General features: G+C 40.4%; 1 protein-coding gene across 1 annotated transcript in view; it reads right to left on the reverse strand.

Moving 5' to 3' along the window:
* The window catches only part of NOCT (nocturnin), a 48430-nt gene extending 28694 nt beyond the window's left edge, over nt 1-19736 (reverse strand). Inside the window, exon 1 of the mRNA XM_007941216.2 lies at nt 19547-19736. Coding sequence (XP_007939407.1) covers nt 19547-19736 — 190 coding nt within the window. The remainder of the gene's footprint in view (nt 1-19546) is intronic.
* Nucleotides 19737-20149: the final 413 nt, after the last annotated feature.

The following is a 20149-nucleotide window of genomic DNA, read 5'->3' on the forward strand; positions in this document are numbered from 1 at the left end:
GACATTTCCAGATAAGCAGAAATTAAGGGAATTTGTTAAAACCAGACCAACCTTACAAGAGATGCTAAAGGGAGGCAGTCCTTTGGATAGAGAAGCAGTAACAGCCAATGACTGACCATTAACACACATGATAATATAACCCAGAAATCAACCCAGCTATGGAAGTATCCAAAATAATTAAGCCTACAAGATTGTAAACAAGGAACCAGAGACATCAATTGACAAATGAGGAGAACTACAAACCAAAAAGAGGGAAAAAACTGTGTCACTACAGAACTTCTAGATGGTAGTGAAGTCAAGACAACTATAAGATAGAACAGACTGTTCTAAACTTGGGAAGAAAACTATAAATCACAGGGTAACCTCAAACAAAAATGATAAACCCTCACATCAAAAAAGAGGACCAGCATAAATATTCAGCAAATACTAAAACAACAGCAATGAAGGAAGTGATTCATAAACAAAACAAGCTCAGGATAGAAAATTATATGGAACAAAGAAATCGACACCACGAAAAAGCACAAAGCAAAAATGACAGCAACAAATTCATATTTGCCGATAATTACATATCTGGCAAGGGACTTATCTCTAAGATTTATAGCAGGAGAATGGATGACCAAACTATGGTACATATACATAATAGAATGCTATGCAGCACTAGAAAATAATGTAGACTCTGCAAAACACCACATAATATGGATGAACTTGGAGTACATTATGCTGAATGAAGTAAGTCAATCACAGAAGGACACATACAGTATTAGTTCGTTGTGGAGGATCAAGAAAAGGTTTATATATGGAGGGAAACTTTGTCAGTTGCCAAGGGTGGGAGGGGAAGGGAAGAACACTGCAAACACAAAAAATGCACTAACTCATGTCACTTTAATTTTGCATATTTCACTGTACATATATAAAATGCTTTTTGAAAAAAGAAAACTATTTTCATAAAAATGTAAACCCACTGCCATGGAGTCATTCTGAGTCATAGCGATGGTACAGGACAGAATGGAACTGCCCCGTAGGGTTTCAAGGCTGTAAACCTTTAAGGAAGCAGACTGCCACATACTTATTTGCTTTGTTCACCATGTGGATACTTGTTTATGGTTTGTAAAGCTGCTGGTGGGTTAGCACAAATGAAGGCAACAGCTTCAAACTGTACTACCAGCCATTGTATTCTACACACACACTTGGCGTTAAAATGTCAATTTCACTTAAAAATGTGTTGATGAAGCAGCAGAAAGTATTTTTGTTAAATCTGGAGGCTTGATTACGTCTTTTTTTATTCAGTGTGACAAGACAAGTGCAAAGTACACATAAAGCACTTTGGTGCAAACCAAAATGTGTTGCCTGAAAGAAAAGTACTGATGTGACTGCCTGAGTTGCAAGATAAACTAGCTCCTTACTTCATGAAATGCTATTTTTACCTACGGTTAACTAGATATGGATATTAGACAGATATTTTCTCTAAAATGTCTGAGGTGAGCCTGTCACTTAGGAAAACTACTGATAATACTGTACTGTGCCAATGATAAAAATTTTCAAGTGAAAATATATTTGCTCTAATGAGCATGACAGGTTCTCAATACATAAAGATTTTTCTGATGAACCTAGTGTTTATATCAACTATTTTTTGATACTGTATAATATTTGGAAGACCCGTATAACTCAGTGAACCACTATTTTCCAAATCACCAATACTAATGTTATAAAATCACATGTGAATAAAAGAGCTACTCAAAGTACCAGACAGAACAGATTTTAATTCAACAGAATATCAAATGTTCTTAGATACAGTCTCATATTCCACACTGCCACTAACCATTAACCTTTCAGAAACTAACACAAATATCACAATATCTAAAAAAGCTATTAATACATTCCTCTTTTTCTCATAATCTGTATGAGACTGAATATTTTCTTCATATGCTTCAAACAAAACCACCTATCACAACAGATTTAATGTGGAAGCAGAAATGAGAACGCTTGTGCTCCTTAGATCAACAATTCAAGACCAAAAGAGTGGATTTGCCCCAAAACAAAGCTCAGACAGAAGGCAGAAAGGAGGAAAGAAGAACAAATGGGAGGAAGTGGAAGAGTGCTGTTACACTGCACATACACAAAATGTGAATAAATTATTGAATCAGAAACTAATTTGCTCTGTAAACTTTCACCCAAACCACAATAAAATGTTAAATAAATAAATAAATAAATAATAGAGAATTTGAATAAAACAATAAACCAAAAAAAGAAATGGGAATGCAGCTGTCTATTAAACTAAATTTCCAAAAATACAAACATTTTTAAATTTTCTCAAGTTTTGCTTTCTGATAGCATCCATATAAAGCAAAGTTCTCTGGGGCACTCAGTAGTTTTAAAGAATGCATGAGTCAGGATTGAATCGATGGCAACTAATAACAACAATTAAAAAAAAAAAAAAAAAGGAATCCTGAGGAACTTCTATTCTAGAGCAATCATCTTCTAATTGTCAATATGGATGTCCTGGTCTAGCTGACACAATCAATTCGCTGGGAAGAAAATGAGAACTTTGATCTTTTATCTAAAAAAGATTAAATGAAATATTTAATATTTACACTGAAAGTAGACATGTACATAATTCAGACACATACAACATACAACTAATTGGTTTTAACTGATAGAAAATACAATCACAAAAGTTTGGATATCACTGTTCTAGTTTAGAAAGTAAAGCTGTCTCTGTGCTGCCCCAGAGACGAAAACTACCTCCAAATCATAGGTCATCTGGTATCTTCCTAGTATCTAACCTAGATTTTCTATACTTCAAAAATATTCTCCCAGAAATAAACCCACACATCTACCTATGGTCAGCTGATTTTTGACAAGGGCGCTAAGACCATTTGATGGGGGATAGAAGAGCCTCTTCAATAAATGATGTTAAGAAAACTGGATTTCCACATGTAGAAAAATGAAGCAGGATCCATGCTTCACACCATACACAAAAATTCAAAATGGACTTAGGACCTACATGTGAAAACTAAACCATAAAATTCTTAGTAGAAAATGCAAGGTCAACACCGTTGGCCCAAGCTTTTAACAATGGATTATTTAATAAGAAGAGCACATACAGCAAAGGACAAATACATGGGACCTCATAAAACTTGAAAAAATTTTTTTGGTGCTGAAACTCAGGACCAAAAAAACGTAAAAGCTTTTGTTCATCAAAAGACTTTACTAAAAAGAAACTACGAACTGGGGGAATATCTTCAGAAAAAATATACCTGATATGAATCGAATAACAAAAATTTAAATAAAATTTCAACAACTTAAAAGACAAATAACCAATCATAAAATGGGAAAAGGATCTGAACAGACCTTTCCCCAAAGGAGACATTTAAATGGTCACCAAACACATGAAAAGTTGCTTAATGTAATTAGCCATCAGAGATACAAATCAAAACTACAATGAAATACCATTTCACTCCTACTAGGATGTAGATTTAAAAAGAAAATAACCACAGTGCAGTGAATTGCCCTTCTACCTATGATCTTGTAACTCCTACAAAATGATTGCAAATAAAGTGCTTGGAAACCTTACAGGGGTGGGACTATGCAAGTAAGGTACGTGGAACCCTTTTAGGGGACTGGTCAGTTTTGCTATCCCAGTAGGCTTAAAGGGAACCAATCCCAGAGGCTGAAGGGGTACTTCACCACCATCAAGAGCCAGGAGCAGAAAATGTCCTTTGGACCCAGGGTCCTTGAATTAAGGACCTCCTAGACTCAGATGACAGGAAGAACTGTAACACTGTATAGGCAGTCGTGGTGTTAGTGGGAACCAAGAGACCGGTGTGAGTGATGCAGTGGGGTTCCCAGCATCTGGAGAGAGGTGGCTACAGGGGGCTTCCTAGCCCACAGAAAGATAGAAAGCTGAGCATCTTTGATCAGGAGGCTTGCTGGTGCAGTGGGTTAACTCCCCACCTGTACTTACTGGCAGAGCTAGGCTCCCCCACCCACAGAACAAGAAAGCTGAAAGAAAGCCTTTGGGCAAAAGCCTTCCTGGAGTGAGGTGCCTCCAAGCACCTTTCACAATAGCTAAGAGTTTGTAACACTTGCCAGAGCAGTGCAGAAGCCAGGCTGAGAGCCCAGGTGATGAAGAAACTATCCTGATTGAAGAACTATATCCTGAGTTGTTTCCGTTACTTCCAAGTTACTACTGATCCTGAATTAAAACCTGTTGGTTCCCTAATGAGGGAGTTCTGGTGGCACAGTGCCTAAGGTATTTGACTGCTAACCAGAAGGCTGGTTAGCCCACCAGCCACTCCTCAGAGGGAAGATTGGGAAATCTACTTCTGTAGAGATAACACCTCAGAAACCGAAGGAGGGTTGAATGGACTCAACAGCAGTGAATCTGTTTTGTTTGGGTTTCCCTGATAACTCCAAAATCATAAAACTCCAAAATCATGAAAATAAATAAATAGACAAACTTACTTTTATCATAAAGTCATGCATGAAACAATGCAGAAAGGATTTAGAAAAATCCCAACTCATTTCTGTTTTCAGTTTTTCTTTTTTGTTTCTAATCCCAAGAATGTATGTGTTTACTCAGTAATTTTAAAAGACAAATAATCAATTTTGTTATTTTGTAAAACTTTCTGGTAACATATGGCTAGACTCACCAAGGGACTGCAATGTAGAAAGCCTATTTATATTTAACAACAAAATAAGGTTGAAGATTATATTATGGGGTACTCCCCTCTCTCTCACACCCTAAGAATAAATAACAATGATAGCTAAAGACTACCAGATACTTAATATTCACCAATCACAAAATCTGCTTGCTTTAACTATTTTCAATTCTCATCACAATACTAGAAGGTAGGTAGTCTATTATCCCTATTTTAAACATGAGTAAGTTAGTAACAATACTCATTGTTTCTCATGTGTGTTTAAAAATAGCTTCCAAAATCCCCCACACACATAAATACATGTAGGATCCCAAGATTGTCTATGGAGGTTATATACCTTATAATAAGGATTGCTATCTGGACTTCAAGAAGATTTTCAAGCATTCAAAATAACGCAACACCAAAGTCTGTTTCCTAAGACTAGACAGCACAAACAATTTATCCATGTGGTGACATAATGAAAACTACAAATCTTGGCAAAACCTCTGCTGAACTTTATTTGGCACTTATAGTGGACTCTAGGTCCACTTTTGTTTGTTTGGAGGTGAGCATTTTTATTTGACCCCGTAACTATTTGTTTTTTGCCCTACATTTATTTTTTTCAGCCCTTGTACTAGGAAAAAACTACCAGTCGTCATTCTCAATGCAATGAACATGTTATAATTTATCTATAACTTTATTTCTTATGCATGGCTATCCATTTTGCAGCACCACCCCATCACATCGCTGGCCATTTATTAGTTCCATCAGCATATTTCCATATACATTTAGAACTGAGTATCTTCATTCCTTGTACCTTATTTTACTTTAGAGGAATAAATAATAACTCTTCTTACCCTGTAAGGATTTGCTAGAGAATTCAGATTATTTAAATTCCTAAAATACTGTAGTGTAAAAATCTCAGCAGGCATTAAGGATATGGAGACTTTCAGGGTCTCCGGGGATTTCATTTTGCTCAGTCTTATTACGTAATGGTAAACTTCCCCCATTTAGCCACCCCTTTTCCTTTCTGAAAAACACAAAGCCAGAGAGAAGTGGGCTAATCATAAATTAGAATACATGTTGACCATTAATGCTTCCAATCCCTACATACTTCTAAAGCAATGGGCAGATCGACAGGCAATACGGGCTGCTAAGTGTGCTAACCATCAGATGAAAATGATCAGGGTTTAATAAAACACCTCTCCATGGATATTACAACACTGAATGAAAACCCCAACGGTTAAGACCCAAACGGATCGCAGCACCTCACATTCCAAGCAGTGCTGATAGCACTCAGAAGTCACAAAAGACATATCTCCACATAATGCTTTGCCACCCAGCACCTGCTTGTTCTAGGGTTTGTCTAAATAGATTTCTCTCACAATTAGAGTTTAATGTCTTGAACCAGTGGTTCCAGAAAAACACCAAATAAAAACCAAAGAATGAACAAAAGCCACACTTATCTTGGATACACACCTGGGAAAATGCTGGAGCTCACCAACCTTAGGCCCAAGAAAACCTTGAAGAGGACACACAAACACACACACATAGACAAACGACAAACGTCACAGGACTGCTTCATTGAAACATCTATCCAATGCTGCCATCTACTGGCCATGCATTGGCATCACCTCAAAAGGTTTAGACAAAGTTAATTTTCATTAAGTTTCTTAGAGTTAAGTTCCGGCATAAATGCACCCACCTTCAAGATACCTTCAAGGTAAGTGAGTGAAAATTCTCTTAAGATAACCATCTACTTAAAACAGCTTGGTACCCCAAGATGGAAGATATGCAGTTTATATTTAATATTTATTGAAGGAATCAACAAATAAAGATTCTTAGCCTTGGTGCCTGCACAGCTCTGTAGCACAGCTGTACTACTTACCTCCCTTTCCTTCATCAAGAAGACCCAACTGCTCTCTTCTCCTTATATCTGATCTGCTCCTCTTACTTGATTGCCCTTTGATATTTGAACTACAATCCCTATCCTTTATCCATTAGCCTAAAGCTCCGTGGCGGCAGGTTTATGTCTACCTTGTTTACCAATTCCTGGCACCCTCATCAACGCTTTATGAAATGTTAATGAAAGGATGGCAAGTGACACAATGTGCCAAGGAATCTAGTCAGACACAGTCAGAGGAACTGCTTTGCACTGGTAGAGTGCTTCCTGTTATCCTCTCAAGAACCCCTTGAAGTGGGTCAAGTCAGCTATTATTCACACCTTTTAGAGATGAAGACACTGAGGTTCAGAAGTGTAAGTGATTTGTCTAGAGCCACTATTAAATACTAACTGTCTTTTTGGACTTTTGTGAGACTGTGGTCAGGGTCCTCTCTTTGTGTTGGTATGCACCATGCCAACTAGAAAACTAAAACTCAAACAGTGCTACCAGTCCCTTGAAGGTGCTCCTGGTAATTGAATATGTTGTTGTTGTTGTTGTTGTGTGCCGTCGAGTCGGACCCAACTCATAGAGTTTCTGAGGCAGTATCATTACAGAAGTAGATTGCCCCATCTTCCTTCCGAGGAGTGGCCGGTGGGTTTGAACTGCCAGCCTTCTGGTTAGCAGTCAAGTGCCTTAGGCACTACGCTACCAGAGCTCCTGGTAATTGAATATGGACACCTTCAAATTTTGCATATTACTAGAATGTGGAATTATATAGTACATACACTCCTGGGTTCCAGAATCTGGATTTTGAGTGCCAATTTAGGAAGATAGTACTTTCTGGTGAAGGTCAAATATTTTAGTCAAGTGACCAGTCTTCAAGCCTCTAATGTGACAGGAATTACTTAGCAACTGAGCATGTTACTATGTGAATGCTTTATGGCCGAAGCCTCAAATTTACTTAGTAAGATCAGGCTACAATTCAGTAGAGGCAAAACAATCTTAAAACGCACAAACTCTGGAGTTATGCTATCTAGTTTCAAATGCTGACTCTATCTTTTACTAATATTTTACCACTCTGTGCCTTAGTTTGTTCATTTGGGGATAACTGTCTGCTACACTGTGTTACCATGAGGACTGATTTAGTTAGATGTACTTACATAAGACATTGTAAGCAATCAGCTAAATGTTAGCTAAATGATAAACTTTATGAAGCTCACTTGCTGGGTTTAAAGAAAGGGCTAGTACATCAGAAAGCCTACCATACAGCATGCTATGTCCATGTATTTTCATTTATTCTTTCCAACAATTTGCTGAAGTAGGTGTTTTATTCACCATTTTACAGACTCAGGTACTTAGGTTAAGGAAATAATTGATTTCTCAAGATCATACAACTCTAAGTAAGAGGTTTTGGTCCTGGAGACTTATCTGCACCTTGCACTGCTGCTCATCAACATCTCCCACAGTGCTGAGACTCAGTCAGGACAGCTGAGAGGAGCCTGCCAAAGGCACACACAGCAGCCCATTCTTAGTGCCAGGAATAAACAGAGGTCAAGTTCCACCTCCTCCATTTGTCAACGTCACTGCCATCAAGGCACACACACTGGCACAGTACAAAGTGTACAAAGCAGTGTCACGACCCACACAGCATTACCAGAGATATCAAGTAAAGGTCATAACTCTCAAACTAATGTGTCTAAAAATACAAGCACCTAGCCACAGCATGACAATCCAAACGACTTCTTTACAAGGCAGCAGTCATAGACTTGACAAGAATGCCAAAGGCTTTCCCCAACAAAGCTGAGTTGTACCTTTAATCATTCCAGACCTATCTAGAAAACGTCCCTAAGGAAATCTCTCCACAATACAAGCTCAACTGTTAGATGGCTGGTTAGCCATTTCTACAAGCTAGGCTTTTCTAGTATAATGCTCTGAACTATGAAAAATAGAAACTAAATTTGTTCCTCACTAAGGGATTAATACAATGTTGTGTGCCAACTGTCACCTGCACAATGATCAACAAAACTTTAGGACACTCTACCCATACACATAGGGGAGCTCTGGTGGCGTAGTGCCTAAGGAATTTGACTGCTAACCAGAAGGCTGGCAGTTCAAACCCACCAGCCATAGGTCTATGTCATTACATGTGCCAGTCACAAGCATTTCTGGGTTACTCAAGACAATGGCCTGTTTTTTTGCAACTATGAATGGAAAGGCAGAAGCAAAAAGTATTTCGCTGATGGTACTGAGTTCTTCTCTCCACATTGGGGTATGTGCCTGTTTCTGTACTGCCTATGAACTAAGAACAGGTTTTATGTTTTTAAATGGCTAAGGGGTGTGGGGGAACAATAATATTTTGCAAAAAAACAACAAATAAAGCCTGTTGCCATTGAGTCAATTTCAATTTAGGATGACCCTATGGTGTTATAGGAAGAATGTGGCATCCAGATTAGAGGAAGATTCATTAACAACCTGCAATATGCAGATGATACAACTTTGCTTGCTGAAAGTGAAGAGGGCTTGAAGCATTTACTGATGAAGATCAAAGACTAGCCTTCAATATGGATTACACTTCAATATATAACAAAAATCCTCACAACTAGACCAATAAGCAACAGCATGATAAATGGAGAAAAGACTGAGGCTGTCAAGGATTTCATTTTACTTGGATCCACAATCCATGCCTATGGAAGCAAACCAAATCCAAACCAAGCCACTGCCATCATGTTGATTCCCACTCATTGCAACCCCCACTGGGTCTCCAAGGCTGTAAATCTTATCAAATGCCTTAACCACTACACCAACAGAGTTCCTTACCTGTGGAAACAGCAGTCTAGAAATCAAACACACTGCATTGGGTAAATCTGCTCCAAAAAACTCTTTAAAGTGTTTAAGAACAGAGATGTCACTTTGAAGAGTAAGTTGTGTGCAACTCAAGCCATGGTATTTTCAACAGCCTCATATGCATGTGAGAGCTGGACAATGAATAAGGAAGACTGCAGAAGAATTGATGCATTTGGATTGTGCTGGTGAAGAATATTCAATGTACTTAGGCATAGTGCCTAAGTCATTTGACTGCTAACCAGAAGGCTGGTGGTTCAAACCCACCAGCCACTCCTCAGAAGAAAGACAGGGCAATCTACTTCTGTAGAGATTGTTGTTGTTGTTGTTATGTGCCGTCAAGTCGGACCTGACTCATAGAGACCTCTCCTTGGGTTTCCGAGGCAGTATAACTACGGAAGTAGATTGCCCCACCTTCCTTCCGAGGAGCCTTCTGGTTAGCAGTCAAGTGCCTTAGCCACTATGCTACCAGAGCTCCTTCTGTAGAGATACTGCCCCCGAAACCCAAGGAGATGTTACTACGAGTCAGAATCAACTCGACGGCAGTTGAGTTTTTTTTTTTTTTTTTTTTTATGGACTGCCAAAAGAATGAACAAATCTGACTCGGAGGAAGTACAGCCAGAATGCTCCCTCAAAGTGAGCATGACCAGACTTTGTCTTGCATACTTTGATGATGTTGTCAGAAAGGAGCAGTCCCTGGAGGATATCATGCTAGGTAAAGTAGAGGGTTAGTGAAAAAGGGGAAGACCCTCAACGAGATGGACTAACACAGTGGTTGTGATGATGGGCTCAAGCATGGTGACGATTTTGAGTATGGCACAGGACCAGGCAGTGTTTTGTTCTGTCATGCACAGGGTCACTATGCATTGAAACCGACTTGACAGCACCTAACAGCACATGCCAGAGAGCAGGACTGCTCCATAGCATTTTCTTGACTATTATCTTTATTGAAGCAGATCACCTGGCCTTTCTTCTGCATCAGTGCTGGGGAGGTTCAAACTATCAACCTTTGCGTTAGTAGTTGAATGCAGACCACTTCTACTACCCGAGGATATAATTTTACAACGTGAAAAAATTATATGAAGTTCAAATTTCAGTTCCACTAATAATTTTATTGGAACACAACTATGGTAATTCATTTATGTATTGTCTATGGCTGCTTTCACACTATAAGGGCAGAAGGGAGTCAACTGTGACAGAGAGACATGATCTGCAAATGCCTAAATATAAACTGCCCAGCTCTTTATAGAAAAAATGTCAGTTCCTGCTCTCAATTACAATAAAATGAAATTGAACAGTCAATTTGTGTATACACTACATGTTGCAGACACAGTTGCTTGAAAATTCCAAGCAGTAATAAGACTGATAGGATGAGGGTTCCACCCAGTGGCAAAAGTGGATGGGTGCTACATCCATCCAGTGTGAACAAGTTGTATATGTGAGACACTGACACAGTGTTGGCAAATGAAAGTCATCATTATTATTCAGAGAAAGAACAGTAAACAAGAACAGATTTATGGTGAGCTGGTCCATCTCCACCTCCACCCCCACCCCCACCCCAACTTCGAACCACAGGAGAGTGGTCTGCTTAGGTCTAAAGGTAGAGCTACTTACCCTTCCCAAAAAACTGATGTCTAGTCTTATGTCACTGGGTGGGCACACTGTGGCTCAGGTGTCAGCAGGTGCACCACTGTTCAGGTGCTGAGTACATGTCACCGGCTCAGGCCAGGTGTGGTGTGGCTATGCTACCTTCACTGACTGGTACAACTCTCAACCAGCAGCCTTGAGACAACCCTGGGCCTGTATTATGACAGTTCTTGAAGCAGAACTGCTCTGCAAACAACCTCAGCACAGGGTATGCCCAAGTCTCTGTGGGCTGGTTCCCTACATTCCCAAGTGTTACAACTCTCTACTTCTGCTGCTGCCTTTTCAACAGGCCAGCTCAGCCCTATGCCACCATCTGTTAAAAGCCAGTTTGGCCTCACACCACTGCCAGTTTTTGCTGCTCTGGTTCTCTGGGCACAGGTGTCGTCTGCTGATCTGCTGGGCCTGACATTGCCTGTTTGGCTCTCGGTGTATATAGTCTTTGGCCCCACCTCCACCTTTTCTTTCACTCTTCAGTGTTACAACCCTTTCACTTGTGTGTAGGAGGTTCTCAGCAAGGGGACTCTGTGTCCAAAGGATGCATTTTCCTCCAGGCTCTTTTGATCTCTTAGTCTTCAATATTATCAATTCAGTGTTACAGCCCTTTCACTTGTGTGTAGGAGATTCTCGGCACTGGTACTGTGTCCAAAAGACACATTCCCCTCCAGGCTCTTCTTGACTAGATCACCAAAACCTCTGTGGGATAAACTCATTACTGTCAAGTCAGATCCGATTCATAGCGAACCCTCCTTGAGTTTCCGAGGCTGTATCACTATGGAAGTAGATTGCCCTACCTTCCTTCTGAGGAGTGGCTGGTGGGTTTGAACTGCCAGCCTTCTGGTTAGCAGTCAAATGCCTTAGGCACTATGCCGCCAGAATGAGGATAGCACATGAATAATTTCTGACCTAACCTGGGCTTGGTTCAGTACTACAATCTGCCTCTACATTCTTTCTCCCTGCCATTGCAGCTATTACTAATAACAGCACCCAAGGAACTGTGTGTCTCAACCTTTCCTTATCACTCTGTATTTCCATGTGTGTAGTTAATTCCTCAGACGTTAGATCCACCACCCCTATTTACCATGAACACTTTCTACCTTAGGTAACTGAATGCAACATAACAGCTGCTTCAATCCATGGGTGGTTTTTTTTTTTATCCCATTTGACTGCTAACCAGAAGGCTAGTGGTTCAAACCTAACAGCCACTCCTCGGAAGGAAGATTGGGCAATCTATGTCCGTAGAGATACTGCCTGGGAAACCCAAGGAGAGGTCATTAAGAGTCAACTCAACGGCAGATGAGTTTCGTTTGTTTGGTTTCTGGTTAGAAGGGCCATATTAAGTAATTCACTGCACTGCACATAGTTTATACAGCAAAATTCCTTGCCAATTTCAAAGCAGGACTGCAAACCAATCAATCCTCTTAGGTGGATTGCAAACTCAGGGCCAGAAAGGATATATAAAGGAACCCACTGTATCCCACATTATAAAACCAAGGTAAGATTTTCAGTCTCCTAAGAAAGGAGACTGAAGTTGCTATGAGTTGGGCCCAACTTGATGGCACATAACAACAACAACAACAACAACAAAGGAGAAAAACAATTTTCATATATAAATTTCAAGAACCTTGTTTTTTGTTTGAATAACTAAGGCATATGTAGGAAAATAAACTTCTTTAAAATTCTGAAGTAAAACTGCCAGCAGTTTTTAAATCTCTATTCCAACATCTCATTTTAAACGGGAATTGAGATATTGTACACAATCAATAGGTCATTGAGCAGGTTGATTTTAGATCAAGACGTTGAAGTGAAACATACATTTATCTTCTCTCTTTCCTAAGATCTTTCAGGACTAAAGTATGTATTTCAAAACAAAAAGAAAAATGTTTTTAAACGAAACAACTGGAAAACAAGAAAGGATGCCAGTGATGGGACAAAAATTTAGAGAAATGCCAAGAAGACAGAAACAGACAGGCTTGAATTACCAGAGAATCACGAGTGGATAAAAATGCAGTACAAATTACCAACAGTAATATGGGTCTTCCCAAGGGAGCCTTGAAGAAATGCCAACCTCTAAGTCAACAAATACAAAGGTCAGGAGAGGATGAGGGGCAACTGGTAGGGTAATTCACTGAAGACTTGAATCTGAAACAGCTGGAGTAATTTTATACCCCAACTCCTCTCGAACAAAGAAAAATACTGCCACTGGGTGGCTTTTGCCTGTTAGATGTTGTTGCTGTTGTTATGTACCATCGAGTCGGACCCGACTCATAGTGAGTGACCCCTCCTTGGGTTTCCGAGGCAGTATCACTAGAACCAGAGAATTGCTTCCAACAAAGTGGGTGACATGCCTTGGAAAGGCTCCTGAGGGTGATGAAGCTGAAAGACAAGCAGACCAGTTCAAGAGCTAACTTTGAACCTCTAAATGAAACAGCAATATTTAATTTTGGGAAAAAAGGGGTGGTGGTGGTGAAGGGCTGAGCAGCAGACTAAAGGATACGGAATGAAACATTCCTTACACTGGCAAAAGTGGAGGTCCCAGCCTGCTGACCATTCTCCACACAACCATCCCTTGTAATCTGCTCTCCTCTTTCACAGAGGTTTGAAGGAGAAGGAGGCATGTACACCTTCATACATTTATAGATATAAGAGAATATTGTAGACACAAAACAAGTATAGGCTTCTATGAGAAATGGAACTTTTAGAGAGCCAGAAAATGTTCAGAAGATCTCATGAAATAGAAAAGATAAAGATGTTAAAAAAAGGTAAGGCATGGAAGATAAATCCATACAGGCAACAATTAAATAAGAATTCATGAACATGAGAACAAGATACAATACAGTGGCTAAAACAATCCAAGAAATGACAAAAAAAAAATTCCATATGCTAAAGAATAGTGTATCTTAAGATGGAAAGAGATCGTGGGATGCTGAGACATTTCTCCTGATGAAACTTTTGAACACCAAGAATAAGAAAATCCTAAACGTCTAGAGATAATTAGTACTCACAAAGAAATCTAAAGTTCTAAGGAAAAATATATATATTAAATTATGGATGTAACTTCTGTAATTTAAAAATATCAAGTTGTGAAATGATTTTTAAATAATATTCAGAAGAGTGAACCACCTGCAAGAGAAATTCTAGAAACATGTCTCAGCAAATCTTATTTTACCTACAAGATCTGAAAGACAAACGTCTTCCTTCAATAGATAGTCAATGAGGGTTAACATCCGTGAATGCAAAACACAAAAAGGAAACAGAAAAGTATTACATACAGGATTATTAGAATCTGCAAACCTGTACCTTGCATTGGGCAAGATATTGAGAGACTTCATTTGTAGACCAGCAAATGAAGCTACACAAGTACTGGAAGTTCAAAGAGTTGGGGATAGAAAAGAAGACAGCAGGAGAGAATGTACTAAGACCAAGTGACTGCCCAGCCATCTGACTGCAACAATTCTTCCTGTAATTCTGGTTGCATGAAGTACTGGTTTTGGTGAACTTCTCATTCTTCATTCTGAACACAGAAGGAATGGGGTCTTAATATTTTTTCTTTCTGCACAATTCCCCATAATTCAGTATCCATCACCACTGAGTTATTCTAATTCATGGTTACACATGTAACACAGAGTAGAACTGCTTTCTTGGCTATAATCTTCACAGAATCAGAGAGTAAGGTCTTCCTTCCATGGCACTGATGGATGGGTTCGAATCGTCAACCCTGAGGTTAGCACAGAGTGCAAACTGTTTGTGCTACCCACCAACCTGCCATAATTTCACAGCAGTCTCTTAATTGATGTATTAGTAACAAACTTATGGCAGGATTCCAAACATTTAGTAAAACAACTTTCCCCACAAAGTATCCCGTTGTATTGCCAGTAAATGGTGTCCACCCTGGCTGTATATCAGAATAATCACTAGATGCCCAGACCTCACCTGGCCAATATTATAATCCAGGTTGCTCGGTTTGTTTGATACCAGGAGGAAAAAATACTTTACAGAAATATCCAAAGCTGATGGCACTAACTTTCTTTCACCCTCTTTCTCCTGGGAACTCTGCCAGCATCCCTGCCACTATGAATTCATGGTAACCGTATGTTTCAGGTGTTGCTTTGAGACCAGGTAGAGACAAAAGGACAGATGAGGTTTTTCACTTGTCTAACTCCTTCCTCTGGGAAGGCTGATTTTTTTTCCCCTATTTTAAGAATGACAAGTCCAAAATAGCTGCTGTCCATAAAAGTTCAAGTAGGTCTACTGTGGGACCAAACACCCATGCACCTCATCCTTCAAATTTCTAAGTATTTATTCCACTAAGATAACTACTTTAAGTGGCCACCAAGGCCCTATAAATTCTGATTAGTCAGAGGAGTGACTCCTAATAGCAAATATAGGTGCTGTGAGGCTCTTTTCCTCCACCTCCTTCTAAGAAATCAGAATATAATTGTCTTACTTCTCTTTGGTTAAGTAGCCTAGCATTCAACCATTTGTGCCATCCAAAACCAAATAATTTCCTTAAAGCCTGCTTTTGTTTAAGTAAGTGGTCTATCTAGCTCAAGGGTCTCCAGAATTCCTTAGCCCCAAGCCCAAAGATTTAACACTCTTCCAGAGACTTTTTCAGGATTTCTCAAACTTTCCAGAGATAAGCACTTTCAGAGGAGGGATGGGGCTTGTACAATGCTTTCCAAAAAGAATCACCTGGGGCACTTGTTAATCAAGTTTCACCTCAGGAAACAGATTCAAGTTGTTGTTTTTGTTGTGGTTGTTCAAGTTGTTGTTGTTGTTATGCGCCATCAAGTCAGACCTGACTCACAGGGACCCCTCCCCTTGGGTTTCTGAGAGGCAGTATCACTATGGAAGTAGATTGCGCAACCTTCCCTCTGAGCAGTGGCTGGCAGGTTTGAACCACCAGCCTTTTGGTTAGCAGTCAAGTGTCTTAGGCACTTAGATACCAGAGCTCCCAACAGTAGATCTGTATTTTAAAAGCCCAGAAATCTGTATTTCAACAGGAGTCAAAGTGATTCTGGGAAGCACGTGAAAAGCCATACTGCCCTTTTCCAATGGTGACATAGCTCTCATCTTCCAGACACTGTTTAGTCTTCTTTCCGTGCCCCCCCCAAATCCCTCCCATCAAATACCTTCCTTTCACCTGTTCAAAGCAGTCTTTCCAACAAACCCACCCACAATGATTTCCCTTTCTTCTGAATTCCTGCCACAATGATGGTCACAAGGCACAATTTAATATTTGACCTTTTAAGGGCTCAATAAAGCTTGTGGATATCAATTTATCTTACTTATTCCTTCTTTCTAGGTATAGTTCAGTGTTGTTAAGAGACATCAAGCAAGATTAAATGATTTGCAAACGTTCACATATACATATGATTCTGGAGACAGGGTTATTAACTCAAAAGTTCCGAATAGTTCACTGTACTTATCACCGAAAGCTACATGACATCTTAGTTCTCCCACAAGCAAAGCAATTTATTCAGCTTGATAATTACAAGCTTTCCCACTCCTCTCTCATATGCAGCTTAGTCACATAGTTAAGAGACATACTAAATAAAGCCACCTCTTCAAATGAGCTGGTATTTGCCTTTAAAATTGTACCAAGAAAAAAAAGACAACATGTTCCAATAGTGGAAAACAGTAATTCAGCCAACTCCTCATTATCTGAGGAGGGATCTGAAGGACAGCATTTATAAACCCACAGATGATTCCCGACTACCATTTCAGCCAGCAGTGTAGCAACTGCTGTCTTTGTATGGGGGCTGCTGTCCTTGCTTGAAAAAACACAGCAAAATTCTACATAAGATCATCTCCAAGGTTCCCCTCAATTCCTAACAACCTATGATTTGATGACTCCAAAAGGACTATAATCATTTTCCGAGTAATTTGTTGCCAAGGGAACATAAATAGGAACCCTTAATGGATTATCAAAGGAGGCAAAGTGTTGGAACTCATTACTCCTCCCTCTCCCCCCAAAAAAACCCTGAAGGGGAGAGTGGCTTTTAGCTCCCTCAAGGCCTCTCTCTCACATGGGTGCCAGATGTCCAAGCTCTGGAACACAGAAGGATAATCTGGAGAGTTGCCTTGTTATTTTGCTTAGTAATGTGGAATCTGGGGCTTACCTTTATGATTTAGATTCAACAGATCTAAGGTAGGAGCTGGGAGCTCTGGTAGCACAGTGCCTAAGGCACTTGACTGCTAACCAGAAGGCTGGCAGTTCAAACCCACCAGCCACTCCTCAGAAGGAAGGTTGAGCAACCTACTTCTGTAGTGATACTGCCTCAGAAACCCCAGGAGGGCTCACTATGAGTCAGGTGTGACTAGACAGCGCATAAAACAAAAAGGTAGGACCCAAGGTGCTACATTTCTTTAAAAGCATCCAATGCTGGTCTTGCCTCTTCTCTCACTCTTCATCCGTGCCTCATGCTTTGCCCCTTTCACTTGTGCTTTTTCCAAACAAAATGCTCTCTATATTATTCTTTCAATCTTAACCATGCTTCAAGGCCCAGCTCAAATGTCAACTACTTCTTGAAGCCTAAAAGGATTCTGTTGCTGAAAGGGACTTCCTGCTCTCCTGAATCCAGTGCCATTTGCAAACTTTTAACTACAAAAGAATAAAAGGTGTTTCATTTCATCAGCCATTCTTTGTGCAAATCTCATGTCTCTTATTGGGCAGTAAACTCCTCAATGGCTGACTAAAGCCTGTATCTGTTTACATCCAACAGTAAAGCACCTACAGTGTATGAGACACTCAGTGAAAACCCCATGAATGAATGAGTGGTCAAGCAATGAATGAATGCATTCCCATACGTTACTTCCAATAGTTGCTGAAGTTTAGTAAAAGTGCAGGAAGCAGGAAACTGCCTAGACTTTATTGTAATTGTCTGCAGTAGTTTAAGCACCATGTTGTTGTTGTTGTTGTTGCCGTCCAGTCAGACCCAACTCATAGCAACCCCTCCTTGGGTTTCCAAGGCAGTATCACTGCAGAAGTAGATTGCCCAACCTTTCTTCTTAGAAGTGGCTGGTGGGTTTGAATCTCCAGCCTTCTGGTTAGCAGTCAAGTGCTTTAGCCACTATGCTACCAGAGCTCCCCTTCAATTTATCTGCTGAAGAAAACTTTTAAAAAACTTTATTAGACCTTCCCTATGTCAAAAGCCTAACACTGCAGATGTTCTGACTTGAACATTTACTCCCAGCTAACAGCACAGCTATCTACATCTGTATTACATAAGCTACTTTATTTGTATTCCCAAGACTTATCTACTGACTAACCCTGCCTTTGAAGGGGTTTGAAGGAATTTATGATGTAAGATAGTATAGAAGATACCAATTGGTTTCACTTTTATTTCTGGCACCTTAAAAACGTTTCACTTGAAAATTTCAAAATCAACACTAACAGTTATTAGGTGGTGCCCATTCTAATAGTTATTTCCCAATTGTGCCAAATTCCTACAGAACTGAAGGGAAAAAAATCTGTCAAGTTCAATCTTTCTAAAAGAACAATATAGAATTCAGAGTCTCCGAGTAACTAGTTTAACATCCTAATTTTAAAAGGATATCCTAGCCTAAGCATCTACCAATCATCTCAACAGAATTACATTTTGGATCACTTTTATCAATTAAAGCAAGCCACCATGAACCTTTATACATTCTTCCTACTGCTCGACTTGTTCTTAAATGAATTAAAAAATTTTCTGAGCAAAATGTACTTGGTTATAATCTAGAATGGTTACACAATTATCTTAAACAGCAATAACAACTTAAGTGCAGGCAAAACACATTTTCTAGTGTGAAAAGTAATTGTCAGCTTTGAAAGCGAAACTTCGCTTCTCAATTTTAAAAGCATGATTAATTTCTGTATAATTTGTGGCCATTGTAATGTGTCCTCAGGCAGAAACTAAGGTAGCAGAGGAGGGAAAAGTCTAGGGCTTTAAATGCTGCATAAAACTAGCTCTTGGCAAACAGAAAGCATCAGCTTTACAAAATCTTAACCCAGGTATAAGGACACAAAATGACAGAAGTATTACGAGGAGAAGGCTTGGAAAAAAAAAAAAAATCCAAATAAACAGATAATGAATCAATATATTGTTAACACGACTCAAAAAAAAAAAAAAAAGATCATCTAGGCTATGCAAGCCACATGATCAACTGTCATTTTTTTTTTTTTTTGCATAAAAATTTCCACAAGTAGCAATAATAAAAAGTATAGCCAATACAAATAATTTGCGGCCTTGGAAAGGGGACATTTAACGTAGTTTAAGAGCGAGAACTACGGAAAGCACTGCATCCAAGGATCAAACTGGAACCTGAACACAGTGTACCGGTCCTTACCATACGTGTTGTAAGCCCCAAGCTAGGTAGGGCAAGAGGAAAGAGGAAAAAAAGCGAGAAGAGACAACTGCTCAGCGAGAGCAATTCCTGCCCGCCCCCGCCCCAACCCCGCAACCCGAGGTTTCTCATTCATTCCGCACGGTCTCCTGGTGGCGGCCCAGAGTTCGCAGCCTCTGCGTTCTGTGTCGGGAACCGCCGCGCACTCACCTGTTCCAGAACACGACCTCGCGGCGCCCGAGGCCGCCGAGACCGCCGCCAGAAACCGGGGAGACGCTGGACGGGGAGCGGCCGCCGGCGGGGACGACTGGCGGCGCAGCCTGGGAGTGGACAGGCGGCGCAGGCCGGGCGCGTCCCTCTGCAGCAGGGCGGAGCAGAGCCGCCGCGGGCTCTGATACATGCCGGGCACTGTCGCCACCACAGCCACGGCCCCTCCTCGTGCGCCGGAGGAGCGGAGCCCGGCCGAGGCCGGGAAGTCGAGAGGACCCCCTTGGGCCGTCCGAGTGGATGCTCCCAGACCCTGGAAAAAGGCCAGAGAAGGAGACACCGGAGCAGCAGCAGCGATAACGATAGGTCTGCCGGCGGCTCGATGGAGCTGGAGGAAAACCGGCGAGCCAAATGCACTGACAAAATGGGCGCTACCAAGAGGGAGGGAAAAGAGGGGTTCGTGGGACCGGATCCTGGCGCCACCAGACTGTAATACTATACCCGGAGTAATACTGTTTTCAAAGGAAGGGTGTCTTCAGCTATTATATAGGGTGGTGTCTGTAGGAAGTTTAAAGTAACAAGTATTTGTGGGAGTGGTTTTAAAGA

The sequence above is a fragment of the Orycteropus afer genome, unplaced genomic scaffold (genome assembly GCF_000298275.1).
Source record: "Orycteropus afer afer isolate SDZICR_OR568_19922 unplaced genomic scaffold, OryAfe1.0 scaffold00076, whole genome shotgun sequence".
Classification (NCBI taxonomy): domain Eukaryota; kingdom Metazoa; phylum Chordata; class Mammalia; order Tubulidentata; family Orycteropodidae; genus Orycteropus; species Orycteropus afer.